Here is a 21,262-nt window from a genome sequence, read left to right on the forward strand (position 1 = left end):
AATAAACATTCCTTTAAGAAGTACGCCATGCTCAACCATACGATCAACCAGACACTCTTCTTTAAGAAATACCACCACAGCTTTATTCATCCGGGATGCATAAGTAATATTCTCATAGCCTACCTTCTCCCCTACGGCGACCAGAAATTCCTCTACCGTGACAGCAGCTTCAGTAACACACCTAAAACCGTGCCGAAGTGACAGGGACGGCATCCCCAATCGGGCTGCCATCCCCGCCAAAATCAGGGTAATTTCGATACGAAAAAACAAAATACTTAATTCTACCACAAAAAAAAAAAATAATAATAACCTTAATCATGCACAGAATCTCTCTCTCTCTGCATGCACCAAATAAATGCCACCAAGAAATAACAAACCGAAAGAAAGTTGTGAATATCTAACTCTCCACAACACACGCACTCCTTCACTCAAACAATTCCCAGCATGCAGAGAGAGAGAGAGAGAGAGAGAGAGATAGAGAGCCTGGACCAAACACAACAACAGGTCCGGGTTAGAGAGAGAGAGCCTGGACCAAACACAACAACAGGACCGGGTTAGAGAGAGAGCAACAACAATGACAAATGGTTTGATGAAGAATGCAAAAATCTAAGAAAGAAATTGAGAAACCTGTCCAACCAAAAACATAGAGACCCGGAAAACCTGAGTCTACGCCTTCACTATGGTGAATCACTAAAACAATACAGAAATACACTACGGAAAAAGAAGGAACAGCATGTCAGAAATCAGCTCAATGTAATTGAAGAATCCATAGACTCTAACCACTTCTGGGAAAATTGGAAAACACTAAACAAACAACAACACGAAGAATTATCTATCCAAAATGGAGATGTTTGGGTAAACCACTTCTCCAATCTTTTTGGCTCTATAACAAAGAATAAAGAGCAAAAACATATACATGATCAAATACAGATCTTAGAATCAACTATTAAAGACTACCAGAACCCACTGGATTCTCCAATAACATTGAATGAGTTACAGGACAAAATAAAAACCCCCAACCCAAAAAGGCCTGTGGTGTTGATGGTATCCTCAATGAAATGATCAAATATACAGACAACAAATTCCAATTGGCTATACTAAAACTCTTTAACATCATCCTTAGCTCTGGCATCTTCCCCAATATTTGGAACCAAGGACTGATCACCCCAATCCACAAAAATGGAGACAAATTTGACCCCAATAACTACCGTGGAATATGCGTCAACAGTAACCTTGGGAAAATCCTCTGCATTATCATTAACAGCAGACTCGTGCACTTCCTCAATGAAAACAATGTACTGAGCAAATGTCAAATTGGCTTTTTACCAAATTACCGTACAACAGACCATGTATTCACCCTGCACACCCTAATTGACAACCAAACAAACCAAAACAAAGGCAAAGTCTTCTCATGCTTTGTTGATTTCAAAAAAGCCTTCGACTCAATTTGGCATGAGGGTCTGCTATACAAACTGATGGAAAGTGGTGTTGGGGGTAAAACATACGACATCATAAAATCCATGTACACAAACAACAAGTGTGCGGTTAAAATTGGCTAAAAAAACACACACATTTCTTCACACAGGGTCGTGGGGTTAGACAGGGATACAGCTTAAGCCCCACCCTCTTCAACATATATATCAACGAACTGGCGCGGGCACTAGAAAAGTCTGCAGCACCCGGCCTCACCCTACTAGAATCTGAAGTCAAATGTCTGCTGTTTGCTGATGATCTGGTGCTTCTGTCACCAACCAAGGAGGGCCTACAGCAGCACCTAGATCTTATGCACAGATTCTGTCAGACCTGGGCCCTGACAGTAAATCTCAGTAAGACCAAAATAATGGTGTTCCAAAAAAGGTCCAGTCACCAGGACCACAAATACAAATTCCATCTAGACACTGTTGCCCTAGAGCACACAAAAAACTATACATACCTTGGCCTAAACATCAGCGCCACAGGTAACTTCCACAAAGCTGTGAACGATCTGAGAGACAAGGCAAGAAGGGCATTCTATGCCATCAAAAGGAACATAAATTTCAACATACCAATTAGGATTTGGCTAAAAATACTTGAATCAGTCATAGAGCCCATTGCCCTTTATGGTTGTGAGGTCTGGGGTCCGCTCACCAACCAAGACTTTACAAAATGGGACAAACACCAAATTGAGACTCTGCACGCAGAATTCTGCAAAAATATCCTCCGTGTACAACGTAGAACACCAAATAGTGCATGCAGAGCAGAATTAGGCCGATACCCACTAATTATCAAAATCCAGAAAAGAGCTGTTAAATTCTATAACCACCTAAAAGGAAGCGATTCCCAAACCTTCCACAACAAAGCCATCACCTACAGAGAGATGAACCTGGAGAAGAGTCCCTAAGCAAGCTGGTCCTGGGGCTCTGTTCACAAACACACCCTACAGAGCCCCATGACAGCAGCACAATTAGACCCAACCAAATCATGAGAAAACAAAAAGATAATTACTTGACACACTGGAAAGAATTAACAAAAAAACAGAGCAAACTAGAATGCTATTTGGCCCTACACAGAGAGTACACAGCGGCAGAATACCTGACCACTGTGACTGACCCAAAATTAAGGAAAGCTTTGACTATGTACAGACTCAGCGAGCATAGCCTTGCTATTGAGAAAGGCCGACGTAGGCAGACATGGCTCTCAAGAGAAGACAGGCTATGTGCTCACTGCCCACAAAATGAGGTGGAAACTGAGCTGCACTTCCTAACCTCCTGCCCAATGTATGACCATATTAGAGAGACATATTTCCCTCAGATTACACAGATCCACAAAGAATTCGAAAACAAATCCAATTTTGAAAACTCCCATATCTACTGGGTGAAATTCCACAGTGTGCCATCAGAGCAGCAAGATTTGTGACCTGTTGCCACGAGAAAAGGGCAACCAGTGAAGAACACGCACCATTGTAAATACAACACATATCGATGCTTATTTATTTTATCTTGTGTCCTTTACCATTTGCACATTGTAAAAACACTGTATATATATATATAATATGACATTTGTAATGTCTTTATTGTTTTGAAACTTCTGTATGTGTGATGTCTACTGTTAATTTTTATTGTTTATTTCACTTTATATATTATATACCCTACTTGCTTTGGCAATGTTAACACATGTTTCCCATGCCAATAAAGCCCCTTGAATTGAATTGAATTGAGAGAACCTGGACCAAACACAACAACAGGACAGGGTTAGAGAGAGAGAGAGAGAGAGAGAGAGAGCCTGGACCAAACACAACAACAGGACCGGGTTAGAGAGAGAGAGAGCCTGGACCAAACACAACAACAGGACCGGGTTAGAGAGAGAGAGAGAACCTGGACCAAACACAACAACAGGAACGGGTTAGAGAGAGAGAGAGAACCTGGACCAAACACAACAACAAGACAGGGTTAGAGAGAGAGAGAGAGAGAGAGAGAGAGAGAGAGAGAGAGCCTGGACCAAACACAACAGCAGGACCGGGTTAGAGAGAGAGAGAGAGAGAGAGAGAGCCTGGACCAAACACAACAACAGGACCGGGTTAGAGAGAGAGAGAGAGAACCCGGACCAAACACAACAACAGGACAGGGTTAGAGAGAGAGAGAGAGAGAGAGAGAGAGAGAGAGAGAGAGAGAGCCTGGACCAAACACAACAACAGGACTGGGTTAGAGAGAGAGAGAGCCTGGACCAAACACAACAACAGGACCGGGTTAGAGAGAGAGAACCTGGACCAAACACAACAACAGGACAAGGTTAGAGAGAGAGAGAGAGAGAGAGAGAGAGAGAGAGGGGGAGAGAGAGAGAGAGCCTGGACCAAACACAACAACAGGACCGGGTTAGAGAGAGAGAGAGCCTGGACCAAACACAACAACAGGACCGGGTTAGAGAGAGAGAGAGAGAACCTGGACCAAACACAACAACAGCACCGGGTTAGAGAGAGAGAGAGAGCCTGGACCAAACACAACAACAGGACCGGGTTAGAGAGAGAGAGAGCCTGGACCAAACACAACAACAGGACCGGGAGAGAGAGAGAGAGAGAGAGCCTGGACCAAACACAACAACAGGACCGGGTTAGAGAGAGAGAGAGCCTGGACCAAACACAACAACAGGACCGGGTTAGAGAGAGAGAGAGAGAACCTGGACCAAACACAACAACAGGAACGGGTTAGAGAGAGAGAGAGAGAACCTGGACCAAACACAACAACAGGACCAGGTTAGAGAGAAAGAGAGAGAGAGAGAGCCTGGACCAAACACAACAACAGGCCCGGGTTAGAGAGAGAGAGAGAGCCTGGACCAAACACAACAACAGGACCGGGTTAGAGAGAGAGAGAGAGAGAGAGAGAGAGAGAGAGAGAGAGAGAGAGAGAGAGAGAGAGAGAGAGAGAGAGAGAGCCTGGACCAAACACATAAACAGGACCGGGTTAGAGAGAGAGAGAGAGAGAGAGAGAGACTGGACCAAACACATAAACAGGACCGGTTTAGAGAGAGAGAGAGAGAGAGAGAGAGAGAGAGAGAGAGAGAGAGAGAGAGAGAGAGAGAGAGAGCCTGGACCAAACACAACAACAGGACCGGGTTAGAGAGAGAGAGAGAGAGAGAGCCTGGACCAAACACATAAACAGGACCGGGTTAGAGAGAGAGAGAGAGAGAGAGAGCCTGGACCAAACACAACAACAGGACCGGGTTAGAGAGAGAGAGAGTAGACAGAGAGACAGAGAGAGAGAGCCTGGACCAAACACAACAACAGGACCGGGTTAGACCCAGAAGAGAGAGAGAGAGAGAACCTGGACCAAACTCAACAACAGGACCGGGTTAGAGAGAAGAGAGAGAGAGAGAACCTGGACCAAACACAACAACAGGACCGGGTTAGAGAGAGAGAGAGAGAGAGAGAGAGAGAGAGAGAGAGAGAGAGAGAGAGAGAGAGAGAGAGAGAGAGAGAGCCTGGACCAAACACATAAACAGGACCGGGTTAGAGAGAGAGAGAGAGAGAGAGAGAGAGCCTGGACCAAACACAACAACAGGACCGGGTTAGAGAGAGAGAGAGAGAGAGAGAGAGAGAGAGAGAGAGAACCTGGACCAAACACATAAACAGGACTGGGTTAGAGAGAGAGAGAGAGAGAGAGAGAGAGAGAGAGAGAGCCTGGACCAAACACAACAACAGGACCGGGTTAGAGAGAGAGAGAACCTGGACCAAACACAACAACAGGACCGGGTTAGAGAGAGAGAGAGAGCGCCTGGACCAAACACAACAACAGGACCGGGTTAGAGAGAGAGAGAGAGAGAGAGAGAGAGACAGAGAGAGAGAGAGAGAGAGAGAGAAGAGACTGGACCAAACACAACATCAGGACCGGGAGAGAGAGAGAGAGAGAGAGAGACTGGACCAAACACAACAACAGGACCGGGTTAGAGAGAGAGAGAGCCTGGACCAAACACAACAACAGGACCGGGTTAGAGAGAGAGAGAGAGCCTGAACCAAACACAACATCAGGACTGGGTTAGAGAGAGAGAGAGAGAGAGAGAGAGAGAGAGAAACTGGACCAAATACAACATCAGGACCGGGTTAGAGAGAGAGAGAGAGAGAGAACCTGGACCAAACACAACATCAGGACTGGGTTAGAGAGAGAGAGAGAACCTGGACCAAACACAACAACAGGACTGGGTTAGAGAGAGAGAGAGAGAGAGAGAGAGAGAGCAAACTAGAATGCTATTTGGAGAGAGTACACAGCGGCAGAATACCTGACCACTGTGACTGACCCAAAATTAAGGAAAGCTTTGACTATGTACAGACTCAGCGAGCATAGCCTTGCTATTGAGAAAGCCGCCGTAGGCAGACATGGCTCTCAAGAGAAGACAGGCTATGTGCTCACTGCCCACAAAATGAGGTGGAAACTGAGCTGCACTTCCTAACCTCCTGCCCAATGTATGACCATATTAGAGAGACATATTTCCCTCAGATTACACAGATCCACAAAGAATTCTAAAACAAATCCAATTTTGAAAAACTCCCATATCTACTGGGTGAAATTCCACAGTGTGCCATCAGAGCAGCAAGATTTGTGACCTGTTGCCACGAGAAAAGGGCAACCAGTGAAGAACAAACACCATTGTAAATACAACCCATATCTATGCTTATTTATTTTTATCTTGTGTCCTTTACCACACACAACAGGACATGGTTAAAAACACTGTATATATATATAATAGACATTTGTAATGTCTTTATTGACCAAAAACTTCTGTATGTGTGATGTCTACTGTTAATTGTTATTGTTTATTTCACTTTATATATTATATACCTTACTTGCTTTGGCAATGTTAACACATGTTTCCCATGCCAATAAAGCCCCTTGAATTGAATTGAATTGAATTGAGAGCCTGGACCAAACACAACATCAGGACTGGGAGAGAGAGAGAGAGAGAGAGCCTGGACCAAACACAACAACAGGACCGGGTTAGAGAGAGAGAGAGAGAGAGAGAGAGAGAGAGAGAGATAGCCTGGACCAAACACAACATCAGGACTGGGTTAGAGAGAGAGAAAGAGAGAGAGAGCACCTGGACCAAACACAGACACAACAACAGAGAATAGAGTTAGGATAGTTAGATAGTTATAGTAAAATAGTCAACAGCGCAGGGCCAGAGGCCACAATGTGTGAAACATCTTGCTCTGTGTGTGTGTGTGTGTGTGTGTGTGTGTGTGTGTGTGTGTGTGTGTGTGTGTGTGTGTGTGTGTGTGTGTGTGTGTGTGTGTGTGTGTGTGTGTGTGTGTGTGTGTGTGTGTGTGTGTGTGTGTGTGTGTGTGTGTGTGTGTGTGTGTGTGTGTGTGTGTGTTACCTGGCAGCCGTGCTCCAGCAGAAGCTTAAGGATGTCCAGGTTTTGGTTCTCTATAGAGATGGTGACAGCGTCTCTCCCCAGCACGTCTACACAGTTGATATTGAGCTCTGTCTTCTCCTCCAGCAGTCTCTTCACCATGTAGTAGTCACCTGGAACAGTGTGACATTAGAGCACAACACACACACACAAATAAAAATGCACACGCACTCATGCCCACACACAGAAACACACACACAAAAATGCACACTGTGAGAGAAGAGAAGAAGAAAAACACACACACACAAACACAAAGAAAGAAAAGAACACAAAGAGACACACAAATGCACACACACACATGGGTGCACCCACGCACACACACACATACACACACACAGAAAGAGAGTGGGACGCAGATGCACAGAGAGAGACGCAGAATGCACTCTGCACACAGAGAGTAGGCTCCACTCCAACACTCCAGCACCCTACACTCCCGGCTTAATGTAACAATAACAATCTCCATCAAAGGACAAAGATAGTCTGTTGAGCCATGTTTATACTGGCTTTATATGGTGAGACTCTCTGGGACAACCTGCTGGCCCCTATAAAAACATCCACCTCAGCTTCACTTGTCATTGATTTCAAATGATGGAAGTTATTTGTCTTTATACCCCTCCTCTCATGGGAATTATGTACATGTGTTTGATATGTGTGTGTGTGTGTGTGTGTTCAACAAGAGCATATAGCTTCACATAGTTCTACACAAGACCATATAGCTTCACATAGCTCTACACAAGAGCATATAGCTTCAAATAGCTCTACACAAGAGCATATAGCTTCAAATAGCTCTACACAAGAGCATATAGCTTCACATGGCTCTACACAAGAGCATATAGCTTCACATAGCTCTACACAAGAGCATATAGCTTCACATAGCTCTACACAAGAGCATATAGCTTCACATCTTCACGTAGCTCTACACAAGAGCATATAGCTTCACATAGCTCTACACAAGAGCATATAGCTTCACATAGCTCTACACAAGAGCATATAGCTTCACATAGCTCAACACAAGAGCATATAGCTTCACATAGCTCAACACAAGAGCATAAAGCTTCACATAGCTCTACACAAGAGCATATAGCTTCACATAGCTCTACACAAGAGCATATAGCTTACACAAGAGCATAGCTCTACACAAGAGCATATAGCTTCACATAGCTCTACACAAGAGCATATAGCTTCACATAGCTCTACACAAGAGCATAAAGCTTCACATAGCTCTACACAAGAGCATATAGCTTCACATAGCTCTACACAAGAGCATATAGCTTCACATAGCTCTACACAAGAGCATATAGCTTCACATAGCTCTACACAAGAGCATATAGCTTCACATAGCTCTACACAAGAGCATATAGCTTCACGGAGCTCTACACAAGAGCATATAGCTTCACAGAGCTCTACAGAACAGCATATAGCTTCACATAGCTCTACACAAGAGCATACAGCTTCACATAGCTCTACACAAGAGCATAAAGCTTCACATAGCTCTACACAAGAGCATATAGCTTTACATAGCTCTACACAAGAGCATATAGCTTCGCATAGCTCTACACAAGAGCATATAGCTTCACGTAGCTCTACACAAGAGCAAATAGCTTCACATAGCTCTACACAAGAGCATATAGCTCCACTAGGTTAAATAAAACTCAGCTCTGTGGACAAACGTCCAGTGGAGCTACATGCAGGCTGCTGCAGTAGGCATTCATCCAAAGTATACTCACTCATCCATCATAAGGCAAGAGAGGATGACTGTTGGTAATAATGGTGTGATATGACATGAAGTGTTTCAAATAATAAAACACTACATGTTCACACCTTTTCTTAAACAACATGTTACAACACGCTGTCATAAAGTCACGTGTTTTTCTAATGCCTTGTTAATAACATCATATACTTACTTATTTGTTTGATAAATGAATCCACCTAGAAGCCTAAAATAACTCACCTTTCTCACAGGCCAGTAGGAAGAGCTTTTCATCCAGAGTAGTCTCCTCCTTCACCTCCCTCACGTCTTTCAGGGCCAGAAATTTATCCGGAGAGGACACGTCCGTGACCTGATATAGAGCGGCCATTGCGACGGAGAAGGAGTAGGGAAGGACACTGATGTGCATCCCACTACTAGGCGCCAGCGACCATTTAACCATGAAAGCCCGTCACATGGGATGACATATACTGCAAAAGACTGTTAATGTATTTCCCCCCAAAGAACGGCAGGTGTAAACGTCTTCCCGGAATAATAAATAAATAAATATATCTAAGCTATTATTGTCGTCGCATCCGTGTTGCTAACGTTTCATCCGTTTTTACGCAGCGTCGGCGTTTGGCGCGCGTAACGACCTTCCCAGTTGTTTCCTCGTAATAACCCTTTGACACACGCTATTCTTCTTCAGATGTAAACATACCGCACGCAGTCAGTGCATACATAGAACTCTCCATCAACGTGTTTGCATGCACCATTTTTTCGCATCGCTTCGCAGGCTCCTGACAGTCCTCTGGTCCTGATGGTGTTGCTGCTGCGCATGCTCAATCTCATCTCGCTGGCACAGCGCAGCCAGCATCCTCAACGGTCCACTAATACCCAGCGCGGACGTGTCATAAAGGGAAATGGGTCTAATCGTTTTTCAACCATTCATTTTCATGAGCATATTTAGAGAGGTAAATAAATAGTTCACCCTGAAGTATTTCCAAAACACTACTACAATCATAGTCTGCAATAATAATGCTCAAATAAGCAGTTTCATTTGGAATACTATTGTCTCAAAGTTTCTATTTGCACATTCATAACACAAACATCTCAACAAATTGACTATTTACCTTGCTCTAATTTGTTCATACTGACAGGAATTATATGAGCACATTTTGTGTGTGTGTCTGTATGTGATCTTTCCCATCTTGCCTCACAGAAAGACATTTGGATGACAAAGATACAAAGCATTTCAGATCAATATAATGACAATGCGTGTAGGAGCAGCATGACTTTGAGGACATAGTGTAACTGCAGATGAATGTCACATAGGCCTATACTGCACCATTTAATACCAGAGGGCTTTTAGGTAATGAACATGCCATTGTACCATTAAAGCAAGGAAGATTGGGATAAATGATGGTAAAATTACACTAAGAGGGCTAATAATTATGGTGCACACATGCATCTTTCAACATGAGGCGTTGAAACAAGGGGCAATCAGCAGTTACAAAGTGTTTTCCCCGCCACCTGTTTCGCGAAAAAAGCTAAAGAACGGGTCTGGAGAAATGTAACCACTCAAATTCAGACAGCACTATGGATGCAAGGACTAACCATGTTTACAAACATTGGAGTAGAACAAGTTAATATTGTGGGTGCTGAGGGGGTACGACAGCTGATGGAGTACGACAGATGAACTAAACTCATGAAGCAATTAGAATTTATGTTCTTCAAGAATCATTGTGTACACCTTATTCTTTTATAAGTCCACAAATGGATGTAGCAACGGCAGATTTCCCCTTTAATGTTAAAGGTTTTATTTTTCTAATCTGGGTGAACATATCTCCTGAAATAACTTTAGGCGTAAATCTGTAGTACAAATAATCAAATCAAATCAAATTTGATTCGTCACATGCGCAGGTGTAGTAGACTTTACAGTGAAATGCTTACTCACGAGCCCCTAACCGACAATGCTGTTTAAAAAAAATCTGGATAAGAAAAAGAGATAAAAGTTCAAATAATACATTTAACAATTGATCAATTAAGTTTATTTAACTTATTTTTCTACAAGACATAAATCACTGACAACAGGTGCAGTAGCCTACATAATATCCAAAGGTTTACCGCACCCAACAGGAATTGAAATATCTCCTTTACCCCAGCAGATGGCAACCTTCGGAAAGGAACTGCAGCGCATACAGCAGTGACCGCATCCAAAAACATAAGAGTAATGAAAATACACATTTACCAAGAAATCCTCTCAGGAAAAGATTAGCCTAATAGTGAACTAAAAACTCTTGAGACAACTGTAGGACGCCCAATAGACATGCCCAAACCCTCCCATTTTTGCCTGCCTTTGGTGTAATAACACATGAACTGACACGTGAGCGGATCATTTTCAATCTGTTGGGCATTTGATCCGTGCCCCTAAAACATATGGGTTTATCGCTTGCCATGGCTGTCAATTCCACGCTAACAGCTGTCAAAATGTGGATTAACGCTGATTCCAATTTGGCTGGTGAGAGAGACTCAGTGAGCATAGCCTTGCTATTGAGAAAGGCCGCCGTAGGCAGACCTGGCTCTCAAGAGAAGACAGGCTATGTGCACACTGCGAGGTGGAAACTGAGCTGCACTTCCTAACCTTCTGCCAAATATATGACCATATTAGAGACACATATATCCATCAGATTACACAGATCCACAAAGAATTCGAAAACAAATCCAATTTTGATAAACTCCCATATCTACTGGGTGAAATTCCACAGTGTGCCATCACAGCAGCAAGATTTGTGACCTGTTGCCACAAGAAAAGGGCAACCAGTGAAGAACAAACACCATTGTAAATACAACCCATATTTATGTTTGTTTGTTTTCCCTTTTGTACTTTGGCCATTTGCACATGGTTACAACACTGTGTGTATATATATATATATATATATATATACACACACAATATGACATTTGTCTTTGTTCTTTTGGAACTTCTGTGAGTGTAATGTTTGCTGTTCATTTGTATTGTTTATTTCACTATATATATTATCTACTTCACTTGCTTTGGCAATGTAAACATTTGTTTCCCATGCCAATAAAGCCCCTTGAATTGAATTGAGATCACAGGACAGGATAGGCAGTTCAGTTACCAGTTGGAGCAGAACTGCTCTCATTGCCTATCTTTCATTGGTCCCGTTTGGTCCCGTTTTCAAACGGGCATCAGGTCTACAGTAGCTCTTGAGACTTGGCAAAACACATGTCTCTAATGGGAGCTATCGATTACTTGCTGCCTTGGCCAGCACAATATGAGAGGAGACAGATATGGTGAAACATGATCATTAATATTACCAACAGACCTTGAATGTAGACTATTGTCTGTTCTCCCTGAAAATGCAACAAAACATACGATTTGAAAATACTACCACACATTGATATGATACAGTGTAACATTGAAACAATGTATGTAACAGATTTCTACTATTAGCCTAGTTGCATAACAGTGCTCTAAGCAAGTCTATAAATGAACGGACCTGAGCTGAGTCGACCCAATGCTACTACACTGCCAGAGCGGAGACCAGCATCCCTTACATTTCTATTCTATCCTAACAACAGCATCATTTTCCACGGTTGTGACGTCTACCATTGCTGTGAGACTTTGTTGTCCCCCACGATGAAATCGGGGAGGGGACTGTGGATCTGTCTCCATCCGTCGGTGCCTTTGTACGTTAATCACACGCGATATCTCAGACAGCACTTGGCCGATGTTGACGAAACTTCAGTGAATGATGCGTCTTGCCATAAACATCCAGCATTTACAAAATAACACTGATTGGCCCAAGACCAGAGCTAAAGTAATTAACTTACATTTGCGAAACTGAAATGTGTTAGTCACACGTGATATCTCAATTGGCCCAAGCGGGGGCGCTGCATCATTCGTGAGAGACGACATGTTTTCTGTTGCCTTTTTTCAAATGTGAGCGTGTCGAGAGCAGTGCATTCATTGTTGACAGACGTGCCGAAGAACCAAGGGCGTAACTCGTTTATGCACGTATCCTATCATGCTCCAATGGCGTTTAGAGAAGGGAGGGCTTTTCTCCCTGTACTCTGATTAAATCAGTCCTGTTTCAATGGTTAAGAGATACAATACCGCACATCAGGAATAATGGAAATATTTGATTCTTTGGACGAATAGACTCACCTCTGGATTTACCTGCGACATTTAGCGGCATTATTCAAGAAGAAGCTGGAGCGCGTAATTGCTAACGTATTACTTGTGTGCTGTGGTACAATGTTCATATAGGCTCCATCTATACCGGAGCGCATCAGATTTTAACTGCGCTGAGATGCCTACACTGAATATTGTCAAGGAGGGCGTAAATTGTTTGCATGAACGGTTCTTCGTTTTGTTTTTGATGGCAGGCCTAACGCAATACGCACTGTAATACCCGTAATGGAAACATTTTCATGTGAAGAGCCTTGCGCACTGCAGTAAAGGCAGAGCTGCGTTATCGTATTTTGGATCGCGAATCGGATTGTGATATCGAATCTGTTGGCTGGGGTATTACCTAATCATTTAGCTTTGGATTCGGTCGGTATCAATTCCCACCGGAGATATTCAATACGCTGTACGGGTTCGCCTATTGTAAATGTAAGAAGCTTTCTCCCAGTGGTGAGAGCCACTCACTCCTAGGTTACAGATGAGAGGGAAACAATACCACCAACAACTGAAGTTGACAGCGCCTTGGGAGAAGGATGCTGGCTACGGGAGAAAGCTCAAAACGTACAGGAACCATACCAAGATAATAGCTCAGCCCGGCATTGTGATGAAGGTGCTACGCAGAAAGCGGATTGTGTTGTTTATAGCCTATTTCTTGCTGCTGGTGCTGACCATGCTGAACTTGGCCAACTATAAATGGACTAAAGAGCCCCAGCAGTGCAATCACCAGATGAGGAGCACTACCTATCATGGCAGATCAGACATCCGGTTCCTCTACAGACCCTCTCTGGCCAAGAAAAGACAGTTGGTCTATGTTCTGACCACATGGAGGTCTGGGTCCTCCTTTTTCGGGGAGCTGTTTAACCAAAATCCTGAAGTGTTCTTCCTGTATGAACCCATGTGGCACATCTGGCAGAAGCTGTACCCGGGAGACGCAGTGTCTTTGCAGGGGGCAGCCAGGGACATGCTCAGCTCCTTATACCGCTGTGATCTCTCTGTGTTCCAGCTGTACAACAGCCCAGGTGGAAAGAACTTTACCTCCCTAGGACTCTTTGGGGCCACCCTGAATAAGGTGGTGTGCTCCTACCCTCTGTGCTCCGCCTACAGGAAAGAGGTGGTGGGGATGGTGGACGATAAGGTGTGTAAAAAGTGCCCACCTCAAAGCCTTAGACTACTGGAGGAGGAGTGCCTCAAGTACAGCACTATCGTTATTAAAGGGGTGCGTATCCTGGACGTGAACGTTCTCGCCCCCCTCATGGAAGACCCGTCGCTGGATGTGAAGGTAGTTCACCTGGTCAGGGACCCCCGGGCCGTGGCCAACTCCAGGATCAAGTCCCGACACGGGCTGATCCGGGAGAACCTGCAGGTGGTCCGGAGCAGGGACCCCAAGCTCCGCAGGATCCCCTTTGTCGACCCCAACCACAAAGCCAACAAGAAGGACGGCTCAGACTACCACTCCATCGGAGCCATGGAGGTGATCTGTGACCGCACCTCGCGGACCCTGAGGACGGCCTTAAACCCTCCCACTTGGCTCAAAGGGAAGTACATGGCCGTGCGCTATGAGGACCTGGTGGAGAACCCTGTGAAGATCCTGAGGAACATCTACCGCTTCGCCAACCTCACCACCAACCACGACATTGAGTCGTTTGCTCTGAACATGACAGGTGGGTCTAGTTCGTCCTCCAAGCCGTTCATAGTGTCCTCCAGGAACGCCACTCAGGCTGCCAGCGCATGGAGAACAGTGCTCAGCATCCAGCAGATCAAACAGGTGGAGGACTACTGTCATCACTCCATGGCTGTCCTGGGCTACGACAGAGTCAGGACGGCCGGGGAGGCCAAGGACCTCAGGAAGACTTTACTGACGGTCTCCAAACTGTGACAGAAAAACATTTATTTTTCCTTTCCACCAAAGACAGTGAATTCAATGTAATTTTGCATCTAGTGCCATTCCGTTAATCGTGGAATTATAAAGCTTTACTTTGAATCAGTGTTTTTGAGGAATTCTACTTCTTGGCCACATTGGAATGTATCTTAGTTTTATTTTTCAGTTCAATTACAGACAGTTGTATTTGACAGGACCATTACTTTGGTGTCTGGAAAACTGGATGCTTCTGACAAAGCCTGAAGGCCTATGAACAATGACTTGAATATTGAACTGCAACTATGGAAACAAACAAACACTGTATGATTCATGTATCTTGTTATGAAAACACTTCAAATTGGATGTTTTGGGAGTTATTTTGAATGTTCAAAACCTGAGAAAAGATATGGTTTTCCACTATCCATAATGTTTGTAAAAGTGAAAAACCAGCGAATGAAAAAAATCCTGCATTAATTCATCAAAAAGCTAATTGTTTGAGCAGGTTATGTTACATTGTGAGTCATGGATGGACTCAGAGACAATCATTAAACTGGTCTGTTATAACTATAATGTTACTCTGAGGAAGCGTCTTTTGACTTTCAGGTTTATTAGTTATTTATTTATTAATTAGTTTTTTATTATATGTTATTACAGTGGGACATCCCCAGATGACAACAGATAGTAGGACAGTATTAGTAAAGTTTGAGTTATACGCACTTCCTTAAAAACATACACTACCGTTCAAAAGTTTGGTGAACTTTTTTGTTGTTGAAGAAAATCATTTTTTAAATCCATTAAAATAACATCAAATTGATCAGAAATACTGTGTAGACATTGTTAATGTCTACACTGATGCCTCACAAGTTCTCAACTGGCAGCTTCATTAAATAGTACCTGCAAAACACCAGTCTCAACGTCAACAGTGAAGAGGCAACTGCAGCATGCTGGCCTTCTAGGCAGAGTTGCAAAGAAAAAGCTATGTCTAATTGCAAAAGGGTTTTCTAATGATCAATTAGCCTTTTAAAGTGATAAACGTAGCTAACACAACATGCCATTGGAGTGATGGTTGCTGATAATGGGCCTCTGTACGCCTATGTAGATATTCCATTAAAAATCAGCCGCTTCCAACTACAATAGTCATTTACAAGGTTTAGAATGTCACACTGTATTTCTGATCAATTTTATGTTATTTTAATGGACAAAACATTTGCTTTTCTTTGAAAAACAAGGGCATTTCTAAGTGACCCCAAACTTTTGAACGGTAGTGTAGGTGCTAGGCTAATGAATACTAGTATAGAACAAGAAGGCCCGCACACTGTTACAGCTCCCAATCCACCGCTTTATTGACAACTCATCGATCCGAAACGGATCTTCATCAGGTCTAACACACCGAGAGTTCACATCCCAAAATATACAAATTTCAGCTCATATGACCACAGTAATAGTCGACCATGATGACAACGCAGCTGGGGAAGTCCCAGGAACTAAGGCTTTCTCATTGTCACTGTGAGACAAGTTTGGTGTCATTTTACATATTTACAGGTGCTAGCTCTCTGGATGCAAACATGATTTGTCCAAACTGCTTAAAAAAAAAATATAGAAAAGGTTGAAGCAGAGTAGCTTTTTCACCTTTATTGAACCAAACCAAAACATAACATAGGTTATAGCTCATCAACAAGGTTGTTTACCATCAATGATGCTACAATTAAATCTGAAAAATATAATATAAATATATAAAACAAATTGAAGTGCTGCTGGCCTAGACACACTGGTCATTGGTATATAATACGCTCATCTTATTATCTTATTGACCTGAGATATAGTACAGTGTCTTTGTCATTCCCTTAGCCTGGCTAGTGCAAGGTAGCCTGGGTGCCTGTCTGCTTGTCAACTCCTTATGGAATTGTCAGGCTAAACATGTTCTCATGCCAAGCATGCTTCGCTTGACAATGGCAACAATAGAGATGGCAAGAGCACAGACATATCTGGGACCAGGCTAGTCCAATGCAGTTTCTACAATTAGAACGTGCAAATATAACATAATGGAATCGAGTAAAGGAAAGGGAGGATGTGGAAGGTATGAGTAGAAAATGGCTTTTTACACATTCTGTATGGGGTATTATTGGTTAGACACTAGACAGTGTCTCTCATTGCAGTACATGGACTGGGTTAAGGTTTAGAACAATGTGTTAACATTGAGGACACGTGTGAATCATCTTGTTTCAGAGCACAAAGACATACTGTCCTACCGGGGTTGCATCACAACAATAGTCCTCAGCTGCCATTCTGCACATTCAGGGTGCGTCCCAAATGGCTCCGTATTCCCTAGTTAGTTAGCTACTTTCGACCGGGGCCCGAGGGAATAGGGGGACATTTCAGACACAGCTTCAGTCTACAGGGAGACATCTTGTTGTTGAGGTCTTTCCATCTAGTGTGTAGAAAATACATGTATTTTATAGGAGATTGGAATGCAACAATGATCCACAGATAGAAAAAAGAGACATCCATGCAGTAATCTTTGACAAGCACTTAAAAGCCAAAGACAGTGTTCTTATGAATATGAGAAAAACAATCTAGCCTCACAGAGAGAGAGAGAGAGAGCTAACCTTCTTCATATTGAATTTGTCCACTCCACCTTGTTCAAGGGGAACAGGGCACAGAGATTTATGCCATACTTAACATGGGGACAGACACAGTGGTGAATATTAATATACAGATGATTTCATTTTCTGGGTTGAATTTATGGGATTCAGTTTAAAACTTTGGAGCGTTAATAGTCTCCTTCACAAACGCTGCTAATGGACTTAAGCATTCGGAACTATTCTGACGCAACATTAAATGATAAGTAAGAGAGGAGAGGGCTGATAAATTCAATGGAATACATTTGAATGAGCAAAAAAGCTGGGAGAAATGTGCAGTAAATGTATGAGGAGTTGCTCGGTACAAAAATATAATTTTTGCTAATAACAAAATAGGAGAGTCCATAAGGAGAGAGTCGTTAAAAAGAGAAGAGCAAGAAACCCCAGTGCCATATGTTGTTTTCTTTTCATGACCCTGCCCTGTAAGTGTGTATGTGTGTGCATCTCTCTCTCTCTCTCTCTCTCTCTCTCTCTCTCTCTCTCTCTCTCTCTCTCTCTCTCTCTCTCTCTCTCTAAACCCTGAGGCGCAACATCACGAGACTTCCGGGAATGCTTGCGAAACAGACCAGGCCAGGGTTTGAGGTTAGAGTTAATGAGAGAAATAAAATAAAAATCTCGAAATCTAAAAGGCCAACTTAGATTCGAGCCAATGTCTTAAGTAGTTGAATATGTTATTACTCCAACCATGTGAAAGTGGCAAACTGATACATATTCATTTTCATCAAAAACAACTTTATATGGAAGGAGTGCCTTTGATTTGACAGCCTGCACATACACAGCTCGGTGTGAGACGACCGTTAGACCCGATGAAGTGTTTCTACACATGAGCTTTGCTTGCCAACGTCGCAATGACATCGCCTACAAGTGTGATCGGCGATTTCTATTGGAGAAGCAGTTTTAGCCAATTGTCATACTGTACTGTCTTTGCCATTATCACATGTCCGTCTGGGATAGTTTGGAGTTCACGTCCTAGCTGGTAAGAGGTCAGAGATCACTTCCCAGGCTGGTGTTGGGGGTCCAGACTAAGTATCACCAACCTAGGGACCCCTGGTCCACCTGCGCATGGTAACTCAGCCTAACTGTGGTGGAGGTGCAGCCTGCCTCTGTCTGCGTCCCAAATTGTACCTTATTCACTATACAGCTCTGGAAAATGATCAGTTTCTCTGATTTTACTATTTATCGGTATGTGTTTGGGTACAATTAACATTTTTGTTTTATTCTATAAACTAATGACAATATTTCTCCTAAATTCCAAGAATAAATGTAATTTAGAGCATTCATTTGCAGAAAATGACAACTGGTCAAAACAACAACAAAAATGCAGTGTTGTCAGACCTCAAATAATGCAAAGAAAATAAATTCATATTCATTTTTAAACAACACAATACTTTTGTTTTAACTTAGGAAGAGTTCAGAAATCAATATTTGGAGGAATAACCCTGATTTTCAAGCACAGCTTTCATGCGTCTTGGCATGCTCTCCACCAGTCTTTCACATTGATGTTGGGTGACTTTATGCCACTCCTGGCGCAAAAATTCAACCAGCTCGGTTTTTCCAGCAGGACAATGCTCCATGTCACACAGCCAGGTCAATCAAGGTGTGGATGAAGGACCACCAGATCAAGACCCTGTCATGGCCAGCCCAATCGCCAGACCTGAACCCCATTGAAAACCTCTGGAATGTGATCAAGAGGAAGATGGATGGCCACACGCCATCAAACTAAGCCGAGCTTCTTCAATTTTTTCATTATTCGAGGTCTGACAACACTGCATATTCTTTGTTATTTTGACCAGTTGTCATTTTCTGCAAATGAATGCTCTAAATAACATTTTTATTTGGAATTTGGGAGAAATGTTGTCAGCAGTTTATAGAATAAAACAAAACTGTTCATTTTACCCAAACACATACCTATAAAGAGTAAAACCAGACAAACAGATAATTTTACAGTGGTCTCAATTTTTTCCAGAGCTGTATAGCGCACTACTTTTGAATAGAGCTTTATAGACCCTGGTCAAAAGTAGTTGACTATATGGGGAATAGGTGGCATTTGGGATGCACACTATGCCTCTGTATTCAGTAGTTGTCCCTGGTTCTGTAAGGGAGACTTTCATGCTGTGTTGCCTAGCATTGATAGCGACCTCACGGTGCCAATCTATGATTGTCCCTGTCATGCAATAATTGTGTTATGACATTGAACTATACTCCATGGCAAAAGTATGTGGATGCCTCCTCATCAAACATCTCATTACAAAATCATGGGCATCAATATGGATTTGGTTCCCATCTTTTCTGCTATAACAGCCTCCACTCTTCTGGGAAGGCTTTCCACTACATGTTGGAACATTGCTGTGGGGACTTGCTTCTATTTTCAGCCACAAGAGCATTAGTGAGGTTGAGCACTGATGTTGGGCGATTAGGCCTGGCTCGGAGTCAGCATTCCAATTCATCCCAAACGGTTTTGATGGGGTTGAGGTCAGGATCTGTGCAGGCCATTCAAGTTCTTCAACACCGATCTCAACAAACCATTTCTGTATGGACCTCACTTTGTGCATGGAGACATTGTCATGCTGAAACAGGAAAGGTCCTTCCCCAAACTGCTGTCACAATGTTGGAAGCACAGAATGGTCTAGAATGTCATTGAATGCAGTAGCGCTAAGATTTCACTTCACCGGAACTAAGGGGTCGAGCCCAAACCATGAAAAACAACCTCAGACCATTATTCATCGTCCACCAAACAGTTGGTACTATGCATTGGGGCAGGTAGCGTCCGTCGGACTATCAGATGGTGAAGCGTGTCCAATGGTGGCGAGCTTTACACCACTCTAGCCGATGCTTGGAATTGTGCATGGTGATCTTAGGTTTGTGTGCTGCTGCTCAGCCATGGAAACCCATTTCATGAAGCTTCCGACGAACAGTTATTGTGCTGATGTTGCTTCCAGAGGCAGTTTGGAACTCTGTAGTGAGTGTTGCAACCGAGGACAGACGATGTCCACGTACTCTTGGCCATGTCGTGTATATTCCTATATTGATATAGTAGTGTATTCCTATGGGTAGTTGAAGCAACAAACATACAGTGCACTAATTGATAAGCACAGTATTCAGTTGAGTGCAGAGCGACGGGGAGTTCTACCTGGTTAAATTTGGGGCTGCATGGTGAGCGTTACTGTATGCCTGGCCACAGGCCCACGCCACAGGGGCGCAGTGTGTGTGTGTGTGTGCCTACACCCACCACAAGGGCGGGGAGCTGGTCCGTGGGGGGCTGGAGTGGGTTATAGCAGGCTTAACATATCTGTGACCTTATAGACGGAGTGTGTGTGTTGGTGTCTTGGGAGAATTTCTGTAGGAGACTAGATATGTATGTTAAACAATCACCAGTTTATCCCATGTGCACCAGCTCTTGACTTTGATGAATATTCCACGTGCAGAATTAGCATGCAGAGGGGGAGGCAGATAGCCTAGTCTAGGATGTGTATCTTATAGCGGCAGACAGAAGGTATCAAAAGCAGCTTCTGCTTGATAGGGTTTTAGCTAGTGGTTCATCCAATGTGCAGGAATACAACACCTCCTGCCGTGCTACGTTGAATCTCCTCCGTGTCATAATGATACCGACGATGTGATGGGTTTCAACTGCTGATTCAGACACTTTTCACTCATACTGAAGTTATGTGTGTGTGTGTGGATACTTATGTACAGGTTACTGCGTTTGAATAGATGATTAAAGTCTTAGGGGTCTTTTCATCATTAAGAGAGTAACAAAGCGGAGGCTGCCAGGGCTGCTGTATCCAAATGCAAAATTATACTGCCAATCAAAGCTACTGGTGCAAAACACAGTATCATATTACTATAATCTTCAACATCACTATTTGCTTTTCAGAGGCGATCTGAGCTTCCTGCTTCTGTTGGAAGAGGAGCACTGTGAAGTTTATTGATGGGAGAAAGAAAACACAATCTCTTTCTTTCTCTCTCCCCCCTGACTGTGCAGCGCG

The 21,262-nt window shown here is 43.3% G+C and overlaps 2 protein-coding genes across 2 annotated transcripts in view; one reads left to right on the forward strand and one right to left on the reverse strand.

Annotated features, from left to right (window-relative positions):
* trpc1 (transient receptor potential cation channel, subfamily C, member 1) overlaps positions 1-9,380 on the reverse strand; it is a 48,483-nt gene extending 39,103 nt beyond the window's left edge. Inside the window, exons 1-2 of the mRNA XM_064949226.1 lie at positions 8,831-9,380; positions 6,844-6,992 (exon numbers count right to left, since the gene is read on the reverse strand). Of these exons, the coding sequence (XP_064805298.1) occupies positions 6,844-6,992; positions 8,831-9,029 (348 nt within the window). The 5' untranslated portion in view covers positions 9,030-9,380. The remainder of the gene's footprint in view (positions 1-6,843; positions 6,993-8,830) is intronic.
* A 3,203-nt stretch (positions 9,381-12,583) lies between these two features.
* Positions 12,584-15,207, forward strand: chst2b (carbohydrate (N-acetylglucosamine-6-O) sulfotransferase 2b). The gene has a single exon (XM_064949229.1). It carries the CDS (start codon positions 13,258-13,260, stop codon positions 14,653-14,655), a length of 1,398 nt encoding a protein of 465 aa, XP_064805301.1. The 5' UTR covers positions 12,584-13,257; the 3' UTR covers positions 14,656-15,207.
* The last annotated feature ends 6,055 nt before the right edge of the window (positions 15,208-21,262 follow it).

This window comes from Oncorhynchus masou, chromosome 30, assembly GCF_036934945.1.
Source record: "Oncorhynchus masou masou isolate Uvic2021 chromosome 30, UVic_Omas_1.1, whole genome shotgun sequence".
Classification (NCBI taxonomy): Eukaryota; Metazoa; Chordata; class Actinopteri; order Salmoniformes; family Salmonidae; genus Oncorhynchus; species Oncorhynchus masou.